The sequence below is a fragment of the Sapajus apella genome, unplaced genomic scaffold, assembly GCF_009761245.1.
Source record: "Sapajus apella isolate SASKATOON/1434 unplaced genomic scaffold, GSC_monkey_1.0 scaffold94, whole genome shotgun sequence".
In the NCBI taxonomy this organism is placed as follows: domain Eukaryota; kingdom Metazoa; phylum Chordata; class Mammalia; order Primates; family Cebidae; genus Sapajus; species Sapajus apella.
The window spans coordinates 1,224,141-1,237,565 of record NW_022437034.1 but is presented as its reverse complement, the minus strand read 5'-3'; the positions used below and the strand labels follow the sequence as shown (position 1 = coordinate 1,237,565).

Sequence of the window (13,425 nt, the reverse complement as noted above, 5' to 3'; positions counted from 1 at the left end):
GACCCTAGAAGCCTGGGCCAGTGAACAGGGACCAGGGCACCACCCCCTGCAAGAACTGTCGCCTCTCCCCGCCCACCTCAGGCCCTTGAGAGGTGGAAGGGGAGGGCCACGGGGCCTCAGTAAGCCTCAGCCCGGCCGCCGGGCGCACTTCCCGCTGCGTGGGCGCGGGGCCGCTGTCACACCACCCGGGCCAGGTCTCGAAAGGGAGTAGCGGAGCTTGCCCGCCTCGCGCCTCCGCGCCCAGCCTTCCTCCACCTGCGCGGCGGGCCCAGGGCGCTTCCAGAGCTGGACGCCGGGGGCGCCTGCCGGGGACAGGAGTTGCGGGGCCACGCTCTTGCCCACCAGGTCCTCCGGATCCCTGGCAGGGCAGCATGTGTCCTTGTCCCCCGCGAATCCGGGGCTCGCAGAGAGCGAGCGCCCGCGGACACCGGCTGAAGAGTCTGGAAGCTGCGCGAGAGGGCGCCGCGGGGAGGGATAAAAGCCAGCAACAAAGAGCACAGACCTCTTCCAGCAGTTGGTTGACTCGTCCCAAAATAGCCGTCTCCATTTGCTGCTCCCCGCGCTCGGCTTCCAGGCGCAGCACCCGGGCCTGCAGCTCGGCCGTCCGAAAGTGGGCGAGCAGGCTGAGCGCCAGCGAGCAGAGAGCCAGCGCCAGCAGCCCGCAGGACCCCGGGCTCGGCAGCCGCGCGCCGCGCTCCGCCCGCGCCATCGCCAGAGCCACCGTCCCGGGCGCGCCCAGCTCCCCAGGGCCGCGGGCACCGGCGGCTGCCGCTTTGAGGGTGTGCTCCGCTACCATCCTCTCACGTCTTGAGAACCAATAAATAAATAAATAGAATAAATAAAGGCGAGAGCCGCTGCCAAAAGGCTCGATCCAAACTGTGGGGCAGGGAGAAAGGGCTTGTATCGCTGGAAAACGTCCCTTTCCGTTGCTCCCGGCAAAAAGGACGGAAAAATTAGCAGTAAGAGGGGAAGCGCCGAAAAAGCACAACCAGCGGTAATTGGGGGCACACCTAGGTGAGAAAAAAAGTTATTTCGAAGAACGTTCCAAGTCCAGGAAAGTTAGGGGAATCTGACCGGCTCTCCTTCTCTCCGCCCCGTCTTTCCCTTCAAGTGTCTGCAGAGCAGTTGGTGCCGCGCTGTCAGTCCTTCTGGGAGCCTCGTGTCTCCCGGGCCAGCCAGTTTCAGTCCCCGGGCGAAGGGGCGCACATGGAGGGCCCCATGGGCAGAGGTGGGTCGTGGCGGCTGGCGAGGAGCGCTGGGGCCGATTCCGGCGCCTCTGTAACTTGACACACTCGCTGCGGCTGCACGGATCGGATGAGCAATCCGTGCTACTTCCCAAACTAATCTCTCCCGCCCCCTCCCTCCTCCTCCTCCTCCTCCCCACTCCTCCTCCAACTCTTGCGGGGCGGACGGCTTGGATTTGTTTATTTATGCAAACTGGCCTGGGGTGGGGGGCGTGGTGAGCAGGTCCAGCGGCCCCAGCCTGCCCGCCGGGAGCCCCTCTCCCGCGCTCTCCGTCCTCTTTGAAGTGACACTTGGGGTTATTTATAGGCAGGAAGGGGGTATGGAGTGGAGCTGGGGCCACACTTCTCTCTCTTTCTCCGGATTCACACCGAGGGCTCGTTTGCTTCCACAGAGGCGGTGGGGCAGGCACCACTCCACCTTTTCCAGACCTTGAGAACCCTCAGGAACCCGACTGAGTTATTGTCAAGGCTTGTGGGTGGATCTCCACGTCCCGATCAGGACTACCTGATCCCTTCAGCCATTGCCCCACTACCCCCAATCCCCAAACTCTTACCTTTTCCTTCACCCCCACAACCGACTCACTGGGAGCTCTGTGCCTCTCGAGGTCTGCAGCCCCTCCAGTACAGGCGGCCAACCACATCTTTACTCTGGGGTGAAAAGTTAGCCCTCCAGCGGGGAGCAGAACTGGTACCTCTTTTTCTCCTTCAGGATCAAGCCCTAATGTAATATGAGAGACTGAAAATTGAGCGGAAGAGCTTATTCCAGGTATCTGAGAGGTGGCTCAGTGGGGCTGCCTGCCAGTCCTGACATCTCCCCTTCTTGTCTGTCGTTGATCTGAGACTCATGCCATCCATCCCCTTGTGGTGAGACCAGCCTGCCTCAATCATCCCGGTCATCAAAGGTGAGCAATTCCTACACAAACTCGGGCTCCATTCCTGCGTGAGGCTTAGGGCTAACCAGGCTCTCTCCTGCTGTCATTTGCTTTACTCCACTAGAGAAACACTGGTGGCCTGAAGGACATTTGGTAGTTTCCTCTCTTCTTTTGTCACCTCCCTCAACCCCCACATTAAGTAGCATTTGTATCCCAAGAGACTTTATCTCCTTGTGCCTGTTGACATTCCTGTGAATGAGGTGGTGGGACTGAGTTTTTGGAGAAAGCCTGCCTTCCTGGAACAGCGGGCAGAGGAGAGAAGACTGGCCTTTCAAATATGCAGTGGAGGTGGGGGCAGCAGTGGTGTTGGGATTCCATTTCAAAATAACAAGGCATGCCAGTATAAACTTCCCATTTTCTACATTGGCCTGATGGAACTTGATATATAATACAGTATCAGTGTGCTTCTAATAGAGTGTGGCACTTTTTTTTTTTGGAGACAGAGTCTCACTGTGTCACCCAGGCTGGAGTGCAGTAGTGTGATCTCGGCTCACTGCACCCTCCACCTCCAGGGTTCAAGTGATTCTCCTGCCTCAGCCTCCCAAGTAGCTGGAATGACAGGTGCCTGCCACCACACCCAGCTAATTTTTGTATTTTTTAGTAAAGACAGGGTTTCACCATGTTGGTCAGGCTGGTCTCAGAACTCCTGACCTCATGATCCACCTGCCTCGGCCTCCCAACGTGCTGGGATTACAGGCGTGAGCCACTGCGCCCGGCTGAATATGGCACATTTAATAGTGTGTATTGGACTTGTAACAAAGTAAATACTTAGATCATGCATAATAAACGTAAATGGGATGTCGCAGTCCACTCTACAGAGCAATCCTTGAGAGAAAGCCGATGGTGTTGAAGAGCACCAGGGGGCGCTGGAGAGTTTCTGCACTGGGAGGTACCGGCCAGGAAATTCAGGGACTTAGGACTTCCCCAACTCGCCTCCCAGGCTAGTCTGAATGGAGGAACTGAGGTAGAGAGTTCGTTTCATTCCCTCCTTATTCTGCAAACTGATCTTTTCTCTTTCAGGGCTTTGGAGACCCTCAGGAATGCTCAGGAAGTGAAATCTAAACAGTTTGGAGCTGGAGCATCCTTGGGAGCTGGAGGAGGAGGGTGCCGGGCTAGCCTGACGGGACCCCAGCATTGCAAACCCTGGAGCTTCCAGGGGGACTCTGGAGTCAGGGAAACCGGGTACAAATCTCACTTTTGTCAATGTGGAAGTTACTGAACATTTCTGAGCCTCAGTTTTTTCATTTATAAGATAGGCTGATAATAAAAGTACCTACCCACGGGGCACGGTGGCTCATGCCTGTAATCCCAGCACTTTGGGATGCCGAGGCGGGTGGATCACCTGAGATCAGGAGTTCTAGACCAGCCTAGCTAACATGGTGCAACCCCATTTCTGCTAAAAATACAAAAAATTAGCCGGATGTGGTGATGGGCGCCTGTAATCCCAGCCAGTCGGGAGGCTGAGGCAGGAGAATCGCTTGAACCCTGGAGGTGGAGGTTGTAGTGAGCAGAGATTGTGCCATTGCACTCCAGCTTGGATAATAAGAGCAAAACTCTGTCTCAAAAAAAGAAAAAAAAAGCACCTACCCATCTGGGAGAACCGATGAGGGAATGCATGTTAAGCACTGAACACAGTGCCTGGCACACAGCAGGCACTCAATAAAGGGCATCAGCTTCCTTCTTAGGAGCTCATGGTTGCTAGGGCCGCCTCAGACACAGCTAGCTCTGGCCTCCCAGTTGTGAAACAGGAAGAAGTTTCCATCTCAGAGAAGGCAAATGGGTCACAGTTAACCTCCATTTTTCCCCAACTGATAGCTGAGGGTAGCAGCTTGCGAGCAGCAGGACTTAGGCTGTGGGCTGAGGGCCCGATCTCTTCTTCCTGCACTGCTTGGAATTCTTACTCTGGGAGATTTTTCCTTCATGTAGGGCATTGTCTACCCCAGGCCAAAGTTACAGGCTCATGTGGCTTCTCTTGAACCCTTCTTTCTTCATAGGTGGGGGCCAGGACCTGGGGACACTGAGGTGAAAAGAGTGCCTCCCAGGAGCTTTAAAAACAGTTGATTAAGGAAGATAAGTCATATTCACATACAACCACCACAAAAGGCAGAATAGTGAAAATCCACAAAATGTGTAAGACCACAAAAGGTGCTTCAGGGCTTCCAGAAGGAAGGTGAGGATTCAGATGCCTCAGGAAAAACACCCAGATAATAGATTTTCTTGTTTGCAGCAAGGAGACGGCCTCCAATGCTAACCCAAAGACTTTGGTTTTGAACTGTGGTCTTGGCTATGCACCTGGATAAAAATGAAAATGCCCCAGGCATACAACCTGTAGGTTCTTCAAGTCTTTTCTGTGTTTTTCCACTTTTTTGCACCTGCTAGACCCTCTGCCAGGAAGGCCACCCTTCTCTCTCCTGAGAAAAACCCTTTAAGGTGTTTTCTACACCTTAAAATCCTGCCATTCACTCCCAGCCCATTCTTATTGAGCAGACTCTATTTCTCTTCCTCTCACTGTGGCTTTGACAACATCAAACTCCTTCCTCAAACCAAAACTGCCACCGTGGCATCTCCGAGGCCCCGCTGTGCCAACTCCCACTGTCTCTCCCACTGGCTTTTCAGGCTTCCCCGAAGACTCCTCTTCTGCCCCCCATGACAAAAATGAAGGTCAGCCCTCCTCAGGACTGCCACGGGTCCTCTGTCCTCTGCTTGGCTGTTCTGCCCATGGCTCTTGACCTGGCTCTCCCATTTCTTTCCCATGGAAATCTTCCATGGCCAGGACCTGCCCCAGGTCCCCTGTGGAGGCCATAAGAGAGCCAACACCTGTCATTTTATTCGCCCTGAGCCTAGTCCCCCTTTTCCTAGTAACTGTGACTCATGTGACTCAGTTTCCTTTGGGAAACCTTCTTTCTCCCAGGCCATATGACTCTGGTGGGGTTAACTCTATACCTGGCCTATGAATGGGAGCTAACCTCACCAATTAGCCTCTCTCATCTCTCCCTGGCTACTGTCATTAGGTCAGAGAGGGCATGTGACCCAGTTCAGGCCAGTGAGAGTCAGGCTGGAGTGACTGGGAGCGACAGCTATCTTCTCGGAAGGGCTTTCTAAAGGGATGCGCTGGAGCTGCCTCAGGTGTCTTGCCACTATTGATAAATGAGGATGAAGTCAACACGGAGGCAAACAGAGTGGAGAACAACTGAGTCCTGAAGACATTCTCAAAATCCTTCAATCAAACTGTACCAAGAAGCCTGGTGACAGGAGTCCCTTCTGCTCAAGCCAGTTGAGGTGGGTTTCTTTTCTTACAAGTATAAGAGCCAAGTCACATATAGGGCCTCAGGCTACCTTTCTGAGTCGGAATCTCTTTGTGGTTGGTGGGAGGAGATGGCAGGGAAGTCCAGGTTCCTGTCTGCTTCTAAAAGTTTCCCGAGGGACTGGAAGGTCCATCCAAGGAAGAGAGTCCCCGGACGGAGCGCGTGCCCCGGGAGAGCTTGCCCATCCTAGGCTCGTTTCTATCTCTCTGTGCGTGACTCTCCCACTCAAACACACAGCTCGTGTCCTGTGCACAGCTTGCTCACGGGGCTCTTGGAGCGGCCCTCCCCTCCACCTCACACTCAGCTTCTCCACCACACCCTGCTCTTTGTTTCCTCAGTACCACCCATGGCATCACCCTGTGCTCAGCCAGGATGTTTGCTTTCAGCCCCGCTCTCCCTTCCCTCACTCAGTTGAGTTGGGACTGGTCCTGTAGATTCTACCTCCGTCCTTTTTTTCAAATCTGTTCCTCCTCTTTGACCTCTCTGCTTCTGCTTCCTGCCCCAGCCTAGGGTTTGTTGTTATTGTTTTTTTTTTTTTTTTTTTTGAGGTGGAGTTTCGCTCTTGTTTGTTAGGCTGGGTGGGGTGCAATGGCGTGATCTCGGCTCACCACAACCTCCGCCTCCTGGGTTCAGGCAATTCTCCTGCCTCAGCCTCCTGAGTAGCTGGGATTACAGGCACGCGCCACCATGCCCAGCTAATTTTTTGTATTTTTAGTAGAGACGGGGTTTCACCATGTTGACCAGGATGGTCTCGATCTCTTGACCTCGTGATCCACCCGCCTCGGCCTCCCAAAGTGCTGGGATTACAGGCATGAGCCACTGCGCCTGGCCCTGTTGTTGTTTTAAGACTGAGTCTCACTCTGTCACTCAGGCTGGAGTGCAGTGGTGCAGTCTCGGCTCACTGTAGCCTTTGCCTCCTGAGTTCAAGTGATTCTCCTGCCTCAGCCTCCTAAGTAGCTGGGATTACAGGCAAACATGACCAAGCCTGGCTAATTTTTGCGTTTTTAGTAGAGATGGGGTTTCAGCATGTTGGTCAGGCTGGTCTTGAACTCCCGATCTCAAGTGATCTGCCCGCCTCAGCTTCCCAAAGTGTTGGGATTACAGGCGCAAGCCACTGTGCCCAAACCTAGGTCTTTAAACAAGCCCAGCTCTCCCATGCTATAGCCAGAATGGGCAAAACCATGGAGGTGTGGACAGGGGCCTGCTGGAGCCTTCCCTAAGGTGCTCCAGACTTTCTGTTTCTTCTGACCCAGGCTTTATGATCCCTGGCATCACACCCAGTTTTCTAGCTCTGCTTCTGAGCTCTCTCCTGCATCAAGCAACAAGATAGAAGGGGACCTGGGCCCCTGGTGGCTTCGTGGAGTCAAGTTGCCAAACAAGCCTAGACTTTCACATAAATGAGAAATAACTGAGTTCATCTGAGCTGCTGTTATTCTGGGTCTGTCTGCTGTAGCCTAAGCCATTTTTAACTGTGACCTGCATCTGTCCCCTCCTGATCTGTGAGTTCCCAAGGAGCAGAAATGACCGTACTCATCCCCGTATCCTCAGCACTCAGCACAGTGCAGATGCCCAAGGAATGGTGGTGTAAAGGAATGAGTGAGTGAATGATGGAATGAATGGATGGATTCTAGCTCTGGCTCTCTCCTAGCTCCATGACCTAAGCTGTGCCTCTACTTTCTCTTATGTAACGTGTAGAGATTGATGGGCAAGGGAGGAAAGGAGAAGTGGAATGGCTAAGGGTCTTCCCAGCTCAAAAATCCATTCATTCAACAAATATTTTTGGAGTGCTGTCTAGGGCCAGGCTCTGTGCTGGTGCTGGAGACACAATCAAGAACGAAGCAGGCTGGTGGTGGAGGCCAGCGCTGATAAGCTCTACCATGAAGGAAATAGTGAGAGTGCAGAAGAGGAGCCCCTACTAGGCTTGGGACATAAGACCTGAAGGGTGAGTAGAGTGGCCAGGTGAATGGGTGTAGGGAAGGCATGCCAAACAGGGGAGCCTGCCTGTGCAAAGGCCTGGAGGTGAGAAAGTGCACAGCGCTTTGAGGAAGCCAAGTGGTTCACCAAGGCTGAAATGTGGAGTGCAGAGGGAAAGGACTGGGCTTCTGCAGAGAGGTGGGTGGGAGGTGGGCATGATGAGGAGTCCAGATGTCATCCTGAGAGCAAAGGGGAGCCATCACAGGTGTCAGCCTCCCATACTGGATGTTGGGAGCTATTGATCTGTGCCAGATGTGGACTCCAAAGAGCATTAACTGACGCCAATCTTGGAGCCGTGCTGGGATGACCAAGGCAGTCATTCTCTGGGGCTTAGGTTCCCAAACTTGCCTTTTGCAGGCTATAAAATCAAATGTTTGCCCCAGGTCACGGGACAGTAATGAGTGTTGTCACTGGAGAGAGCACTTTGGGACCTGAAGGGCTAGCCCAAGTCTCCTGATTGGAGCTGCAGACCAGACATTTGGAAATGCCTTTTCCTAAGTCATGGCTTCCTTCCCACACAGTTGCTGGCTGTGACCCTGAAGAGTTGAGGACCGAGGTTGAGTGGCAGGGGCTGCAGATGTGTCGGGGAAGCCTGGGCTGACCTGGAGGCCCTGGGAGCCTTATTAACTGAAGCCAAAACAAATTCTCTTCAGTTAAGAGCAAGCTAATCGCAGAGGCTTTGCTGCTAAAAATGCCTGAATCCTGCCATGCTCCAAGGCCTAGCTCAGAACTCACCTCCTCCAGGAGGCCTTCCTGAACCTTCACTCCAACTCTAAGTCTCCACCCACTTCTCTTCTCTGAGTCCCAAGGCACTAATCATCTGCCTGCTTGTTTGGCCTTCAGCTCATGCTGCCTGGCACTGCTGTTCTTTCTTCTGCACACATAAGTCCCCACAGATGCCCCTCAGAACTGTGAGTTCCGTGAGTACCTAACTCTGGATTTTGCTCCTAGTAGAGGAGCTCCTACTAGGCTTGGGACACAAGACCTGCAGGGTGAGTAGAGTGACCAGGTGAAGGGGTGTAGGGAAGACATGCCAAACAGGGTAACCTGCCTGTGCAAAGGCCTGGAGATGAGAAAGAGCGTAGTGTTTTGGGGAAGCTGAGTGGTTCACCAAGGCTGAAATGTGGAGTACAAGGAAAATGACTGAGGGCCTCTTTACTCTCCCGTTTTCTGCACCTGTGGGTGCTTATGGCTTCAGGTGGTGGCTGTGTGCACGTGTGTGTGTATGTATGACCCCCATCTGCTATCAATGTAGAATTTTGTGGTACGTGCATGCCTTTTCTGCTCTTGTGTTTTGCAACACAGAAGATGGTGCACATTTCTGCATGCATAGGCAAGCAGGCATGTGTAGGGGAGTGCAAGTGCTGTGGATGACCAGGGCTGCCTCGAGGTGCACACGGGTTGGCTCCAAGCCATTCCCTGTGTGTGTATGAGTGTTTGTGTATGTTGGCAGAAAGGGATGCGTGCTGAGCTCTATGTATGTAATCTGCTTCAATTATATATATATAAAAGAGCATGTAGGTGCTTCTGAATGGTCAGGACTTCAACCAGGTCTAGGAATGATGGAAGCCATAACTAGGGAAGTATGTCAGTCATCTACAGCTTCATAACAAGCTGCTCCAAAATTTAGTGGCTTAAACAATGAATTATTTCTTGTGATTCTGTATATTGACAGGGCTCAGCTAAAAGGTTCTTCTGCTCTTGGTAGTCTCTATGCTGAGCCAGCATGGTCAGGACCCCAAACATGTCTAAGAATGATGGTAGCCATCACTAAGGACAGTATGTCAGTGATCTATAGTTGTATAACAAACTGCTTCAAAACTTAGTGGCTTAAACAATGATTTATTATGTCTTATGATTCTGTGTATTGCCAGGGCTCAGCTAAAAGGTTCTTCTGCTCTAGGTAGCATGGCTATAGTCTATCCTGAGCCAGCGTGGGGGCTGGTTTTCATGAGGAGAGTTCCAAGCTTGTTTATCATTCCTCTGCTTGCGTGACAACTGCTAATATCTTATTGGCCAAAACAAGTCACATGGCCAAGCCCAGAGTTGTGTGGGAAGAAATTAATCAAAGTCATGAATACCAGGATGTGTGGTCCACAAATGTAAGTGTTTCCCTGAGCAAAGAATGAATGCCTGGTGGGGTGGACTACTAGATCTGTCTAGAGGATTATTTGACCCTGAAAAGTAGGATTTGGGGAATGTTGTGGTTAGCAAAGGCCATGCCCAGATTCAATCCTAGTGCCCAGATGCTGCCTAGACCCACTGTCTTTCATTGACTTCTTCCAGGAGCAGCTGGGGGCACTAAGCAGCCCATATCCCTCTGGACTTAGATGGTTTGAGAATAATTCGGCAGGAGTCTCCTACTTGGCACCTACCTGGTCTTATTCCAAGGTCAGGTGTAAATGGCTCTGAAGCTAATTTTCTATTCACTTGGAGGCTATTCCAGGGAGTTTCAGGCTCTGGCTCCACTGTGTACTACCTATGTGACCTTGCAAATTATGTGGCCTCTCTGCACCTGTTTGTTAAAGTATGAACTACAAGGAGAAGAATTCCTTTTTTTTTTTTTTAAAGATGGGGTTTTACCATGATGGCCAGGCTGATCTTGAACTCCTGACTTCAGGTGATCCATCCACCTCAGTCTCCCAAATTCCTATCTCCTAGAGTCATTGTGAGGATTGGATGCCATAGTGGATACAAAGTGCTGAGTCAGGACTAGGTCCATGGGAGCCAACCTTGCCATTACAGTAACGGTAGATACTGAGCATGTACAACAAAGATGAAATAGGGGTTCTTGCCTCCTCTCAAGCCCTGTGTTCTGGCAGCAGAGAGGAAGGTGACTGCTTGCCCATTTGCATGGTCTAGGTCATTGATACAAATTAGTCTGCACCTATTACTGAGCCTCCTAGTGGGAGCAAAACCCAGAGTTAGGTACTCACAGAACTCACAGTCCTGAGAGGCATCTGTGGGGACTTATGTGTGCAGAAGAAAGAATAGCAGAGCCAGGCAGCATGAGCTGAAGGCCAAACAAGCAGGCAGATGATTAGTGCCTTGGAACTCAGAGAAGGGAAGTGGGTGGAGACTTAGAGTTGAAATGAAGGTTCAGGAGGGCTTCCTGGAAGAAGTGAGTTCTGAGCTGGGCCTTGGAGCATGGCAGGATCCAAACAGAGGAAGAGACTGGGAGAATAGAGCAGAAGTTCCAAGCTTATGTGGTCCATCATTGCCTGGGATGCATCATGTGACCTCCTGAACCCCAAAAGCCCCAAACACCTGCCCTCCCATTTTTCTCAAGTGGTATGGTCTGGTCCTATTTCACACACATCAATACGTTTATTCCCATGCCACTAACAGACATCACTAATCAACTACAGAACACCACTCCCACCCCCCCAACACACACAAACACCCCTTATGCTTCTCAAAGCAGAAAGCTATTATCAATCTATTGAGATTAGTACTCGAGATGAAACCATTTTGCTGACTCCAGTTGAGTTGAAACAAAGTACCAGAAGCTTTGCTTATTTATCTGCAAATTGTGTGCCTTTTGGTAAATATCTTAACCTCTCTGGAACTCGGCCTTCTGCCCAGGCAGAGGAAGATGAATTCTTACTTAGGGGAATGCTGGAAGACTCAAATGAGATCATGTGTGCAAGGCCCTAATCAAGTGCAAAATACAGAAGAGATGATGGTGATGGTCATGCTGCAACTGGACATCAGAAACCACAAGCAAATGCAGCCATTAGGACCCCATTTGCAGCTTTTTGGAGAAAGAACAGTCAGTTGAAGAGTGAGAGTGAAACACAGACCCTCAGAGCTGTCAGCCCATGGAAACAACGGCTCAGAATCTGGGCCTCAGTGACGGATGGAAGGGCGCCCCAATTATGTGCTCGGAGAGAGAACCCAGGACTCGAGCTTTCCCTGACAGGCAGGAAGAGCTGTTGGAAAGGTGGGCCACTACAGTTTAAGAGACAGATGTTTCTGGTTGATGACAGATGGATAATGAAGAGCCCAATTAGTTTACCGATGCAGATCCCCACTTACCAGAATTTGAGGTATGTGAGTTATAGCATTGTGCCTCTGCTCTCATTCATGTCCCCCAGCCCTCTGCCCACCCCTACCACAGTAGAATTCTGGGTCTTGACCATGTAGCTCAGTAGTCAGATCTCATCTTAAGAGCTACTCTCTTGGTTTGAAATGTGGGGCACCCTCACCCCTTGCTCAGAAGGACCTTCATCAGTCCTCCAAGGCTCCACTAGTATGTGGCATCTGCAGAAACTGAACACAGAGAGGTCAGAATGTGGTCCAAGGTCACCCAGCAAACTAGTGGCAGAACCAGACCTACCACTCAGGGCAGGACTCTTCCTTGCCTGGCAACTCACAGCCCCCAGGTTCAAGTTCAGCCCAGTGTCTGGACTTTGGCCAATGGCCAGTGAATCCACAGGAGGTGGTGCACTCATGACTGAGCTCCTCTCCCTCCAGTTCTTTCCCCAGTAGTAGCTGTGAAGGCAGAACCACCTGGAACATTTGTTCCTGTAAACCTCATTAAGAAGGCTGCTATTTTCTTTTCTCTTTTTCCTAAAAGCTATTGCTTTGCTAAGGTCATTTCTGAAACAGGGAGGGATGCCCTGTTTATCTTTCCTGTACACTTCACCCCCATCAGGAAATGAGGGGTCTTGCTTTCCCCGAGTGCTCCGTTCCTGACATTAGCTAGCCACTGACAGGCAGGTTTGTGTGGATATATTAACTGGGCCTGTCTGAGACTTTATTAGGCTCTAGAACAACATCTAGACACAGATGTTTGCTCAGAGATGGAGCAGGAGCAGGAGGCATAGGGCCAAAAGCAAGTCCCAGCCCCTGAGGGAGCTGGGCAGATGTGCTAAGGGCTCTGGTGGAGCACAGGGCCGTGGGCTGGGGTGGGAACTTTGTGAGTATGAAGGAATGGCTCCAGCTCCGGGCTGGGCACAGGCAGCTATTTGTCAAATGGCCTGGCTGTCACAGCACAGCCTTGCTGGCTTCCAAGGACTCTGGGTCTGTTCAGGGCTTGGGGCCAGTGCTGAAGAGGTGCCAGATGCTGTCCCTACAGCTTCCCTCTTTGCTTCCATCCTGTGGACAAGGACCAGAAGCCTAGCTCCTTGAACAAGTCAACTTTCTTGTTTCCAGAGACAGTAAATTCCTGCAGGCCTGAAGATTTCATCAAACTCAAACTTGATATAGTTCAAGTGTGAAGCTCAAGGCTTGGCACATTATAGTTCTCAGAAACAGTGATGGTGCTGCTGGTGGTGGTGATAGTGGTGGTGGCAGCAGTGGCAGTGTGGTGGTACTGGTGATGGTGGCAGTGGTGGTCGTGGTGACGGCAGTGGTGCTGGTGGTGGGGACGGTGGTGAATGGGATGGATGTCAACATAAAGTAGGGATACTCACCTATTCACCAAGTTTCCCCCAATTGCCATGTTTTTACTAGGCACATGACCAAGCAGGGTCAATCACAAAACCACACATTTCTAGCCACTATGATTGGCCTAAAGGATGGCCAAATGAAGCCACTGAGGGACTTCCATTAGGATTTTTCAATCAGAGCTTGGGAGATCGAAATTCATTTGCTTTTGAGTCACTATGCAGCTGTGTATAAATCCATGAAGCTCATGTAGACAGCAGTTTGTCTACAGAAGAGAATAAACGAACACTGGAGAGAAGTGGAGATGAGAGATGGAGAAAAGGAAGGATTTCTGCTGGTGTTTGAGTCCCTTGGCCACAGCCATCCCTCAGACAGTCTCACGCTTTCTAGTTTAGATATAGGAATCACAATCCTTTCCATCTCTTTTCTTATGTCAGTCAACTTGGATTTCTGTCACTTACTACCAAAGGGTTCTGACTGGCCCTGAACATAGGTGATCTTGACAGTGCAAAGACGATCATGTGAGAGAAATTCTAATAGTGTCAATAGCCGAGAGGAAGATGAAAATGGTGAAGACAC

The 13,425-nt window shown here is 51.4% G+C and overlaps 1 protein-coding gene across 26 annotated transcripts in view; it reads right to left on the bottom strand.

The window, feature by feature from the left end:
• COL13A1 (collagen type XIII alpha 1 chain) overlaps positions 1-1,380 on the bottom strand; it is a 157,476-nt gene extending 156,096 nt beyond the window's left edge. For all 26 annotated transcript variants that reach the window (XR_004262166.1, XM_032256195.1, XM_032256206.1 and 23 more), the window contains exon 1: positions 503-1,380. Coding sequence is in view for 25 of the 26 variants with exons in the window: in XM_032256195.1 (XP_032112086.1) it covers positions 503-796 (294 nt within the window). In the remaining variant the exon portion in view is untranslated. The remainder of the gene's footprint in view (positions 1-502) is intronic.
• Positions 1,381-13,425: the final 12,045 nt, after the last annotated feature.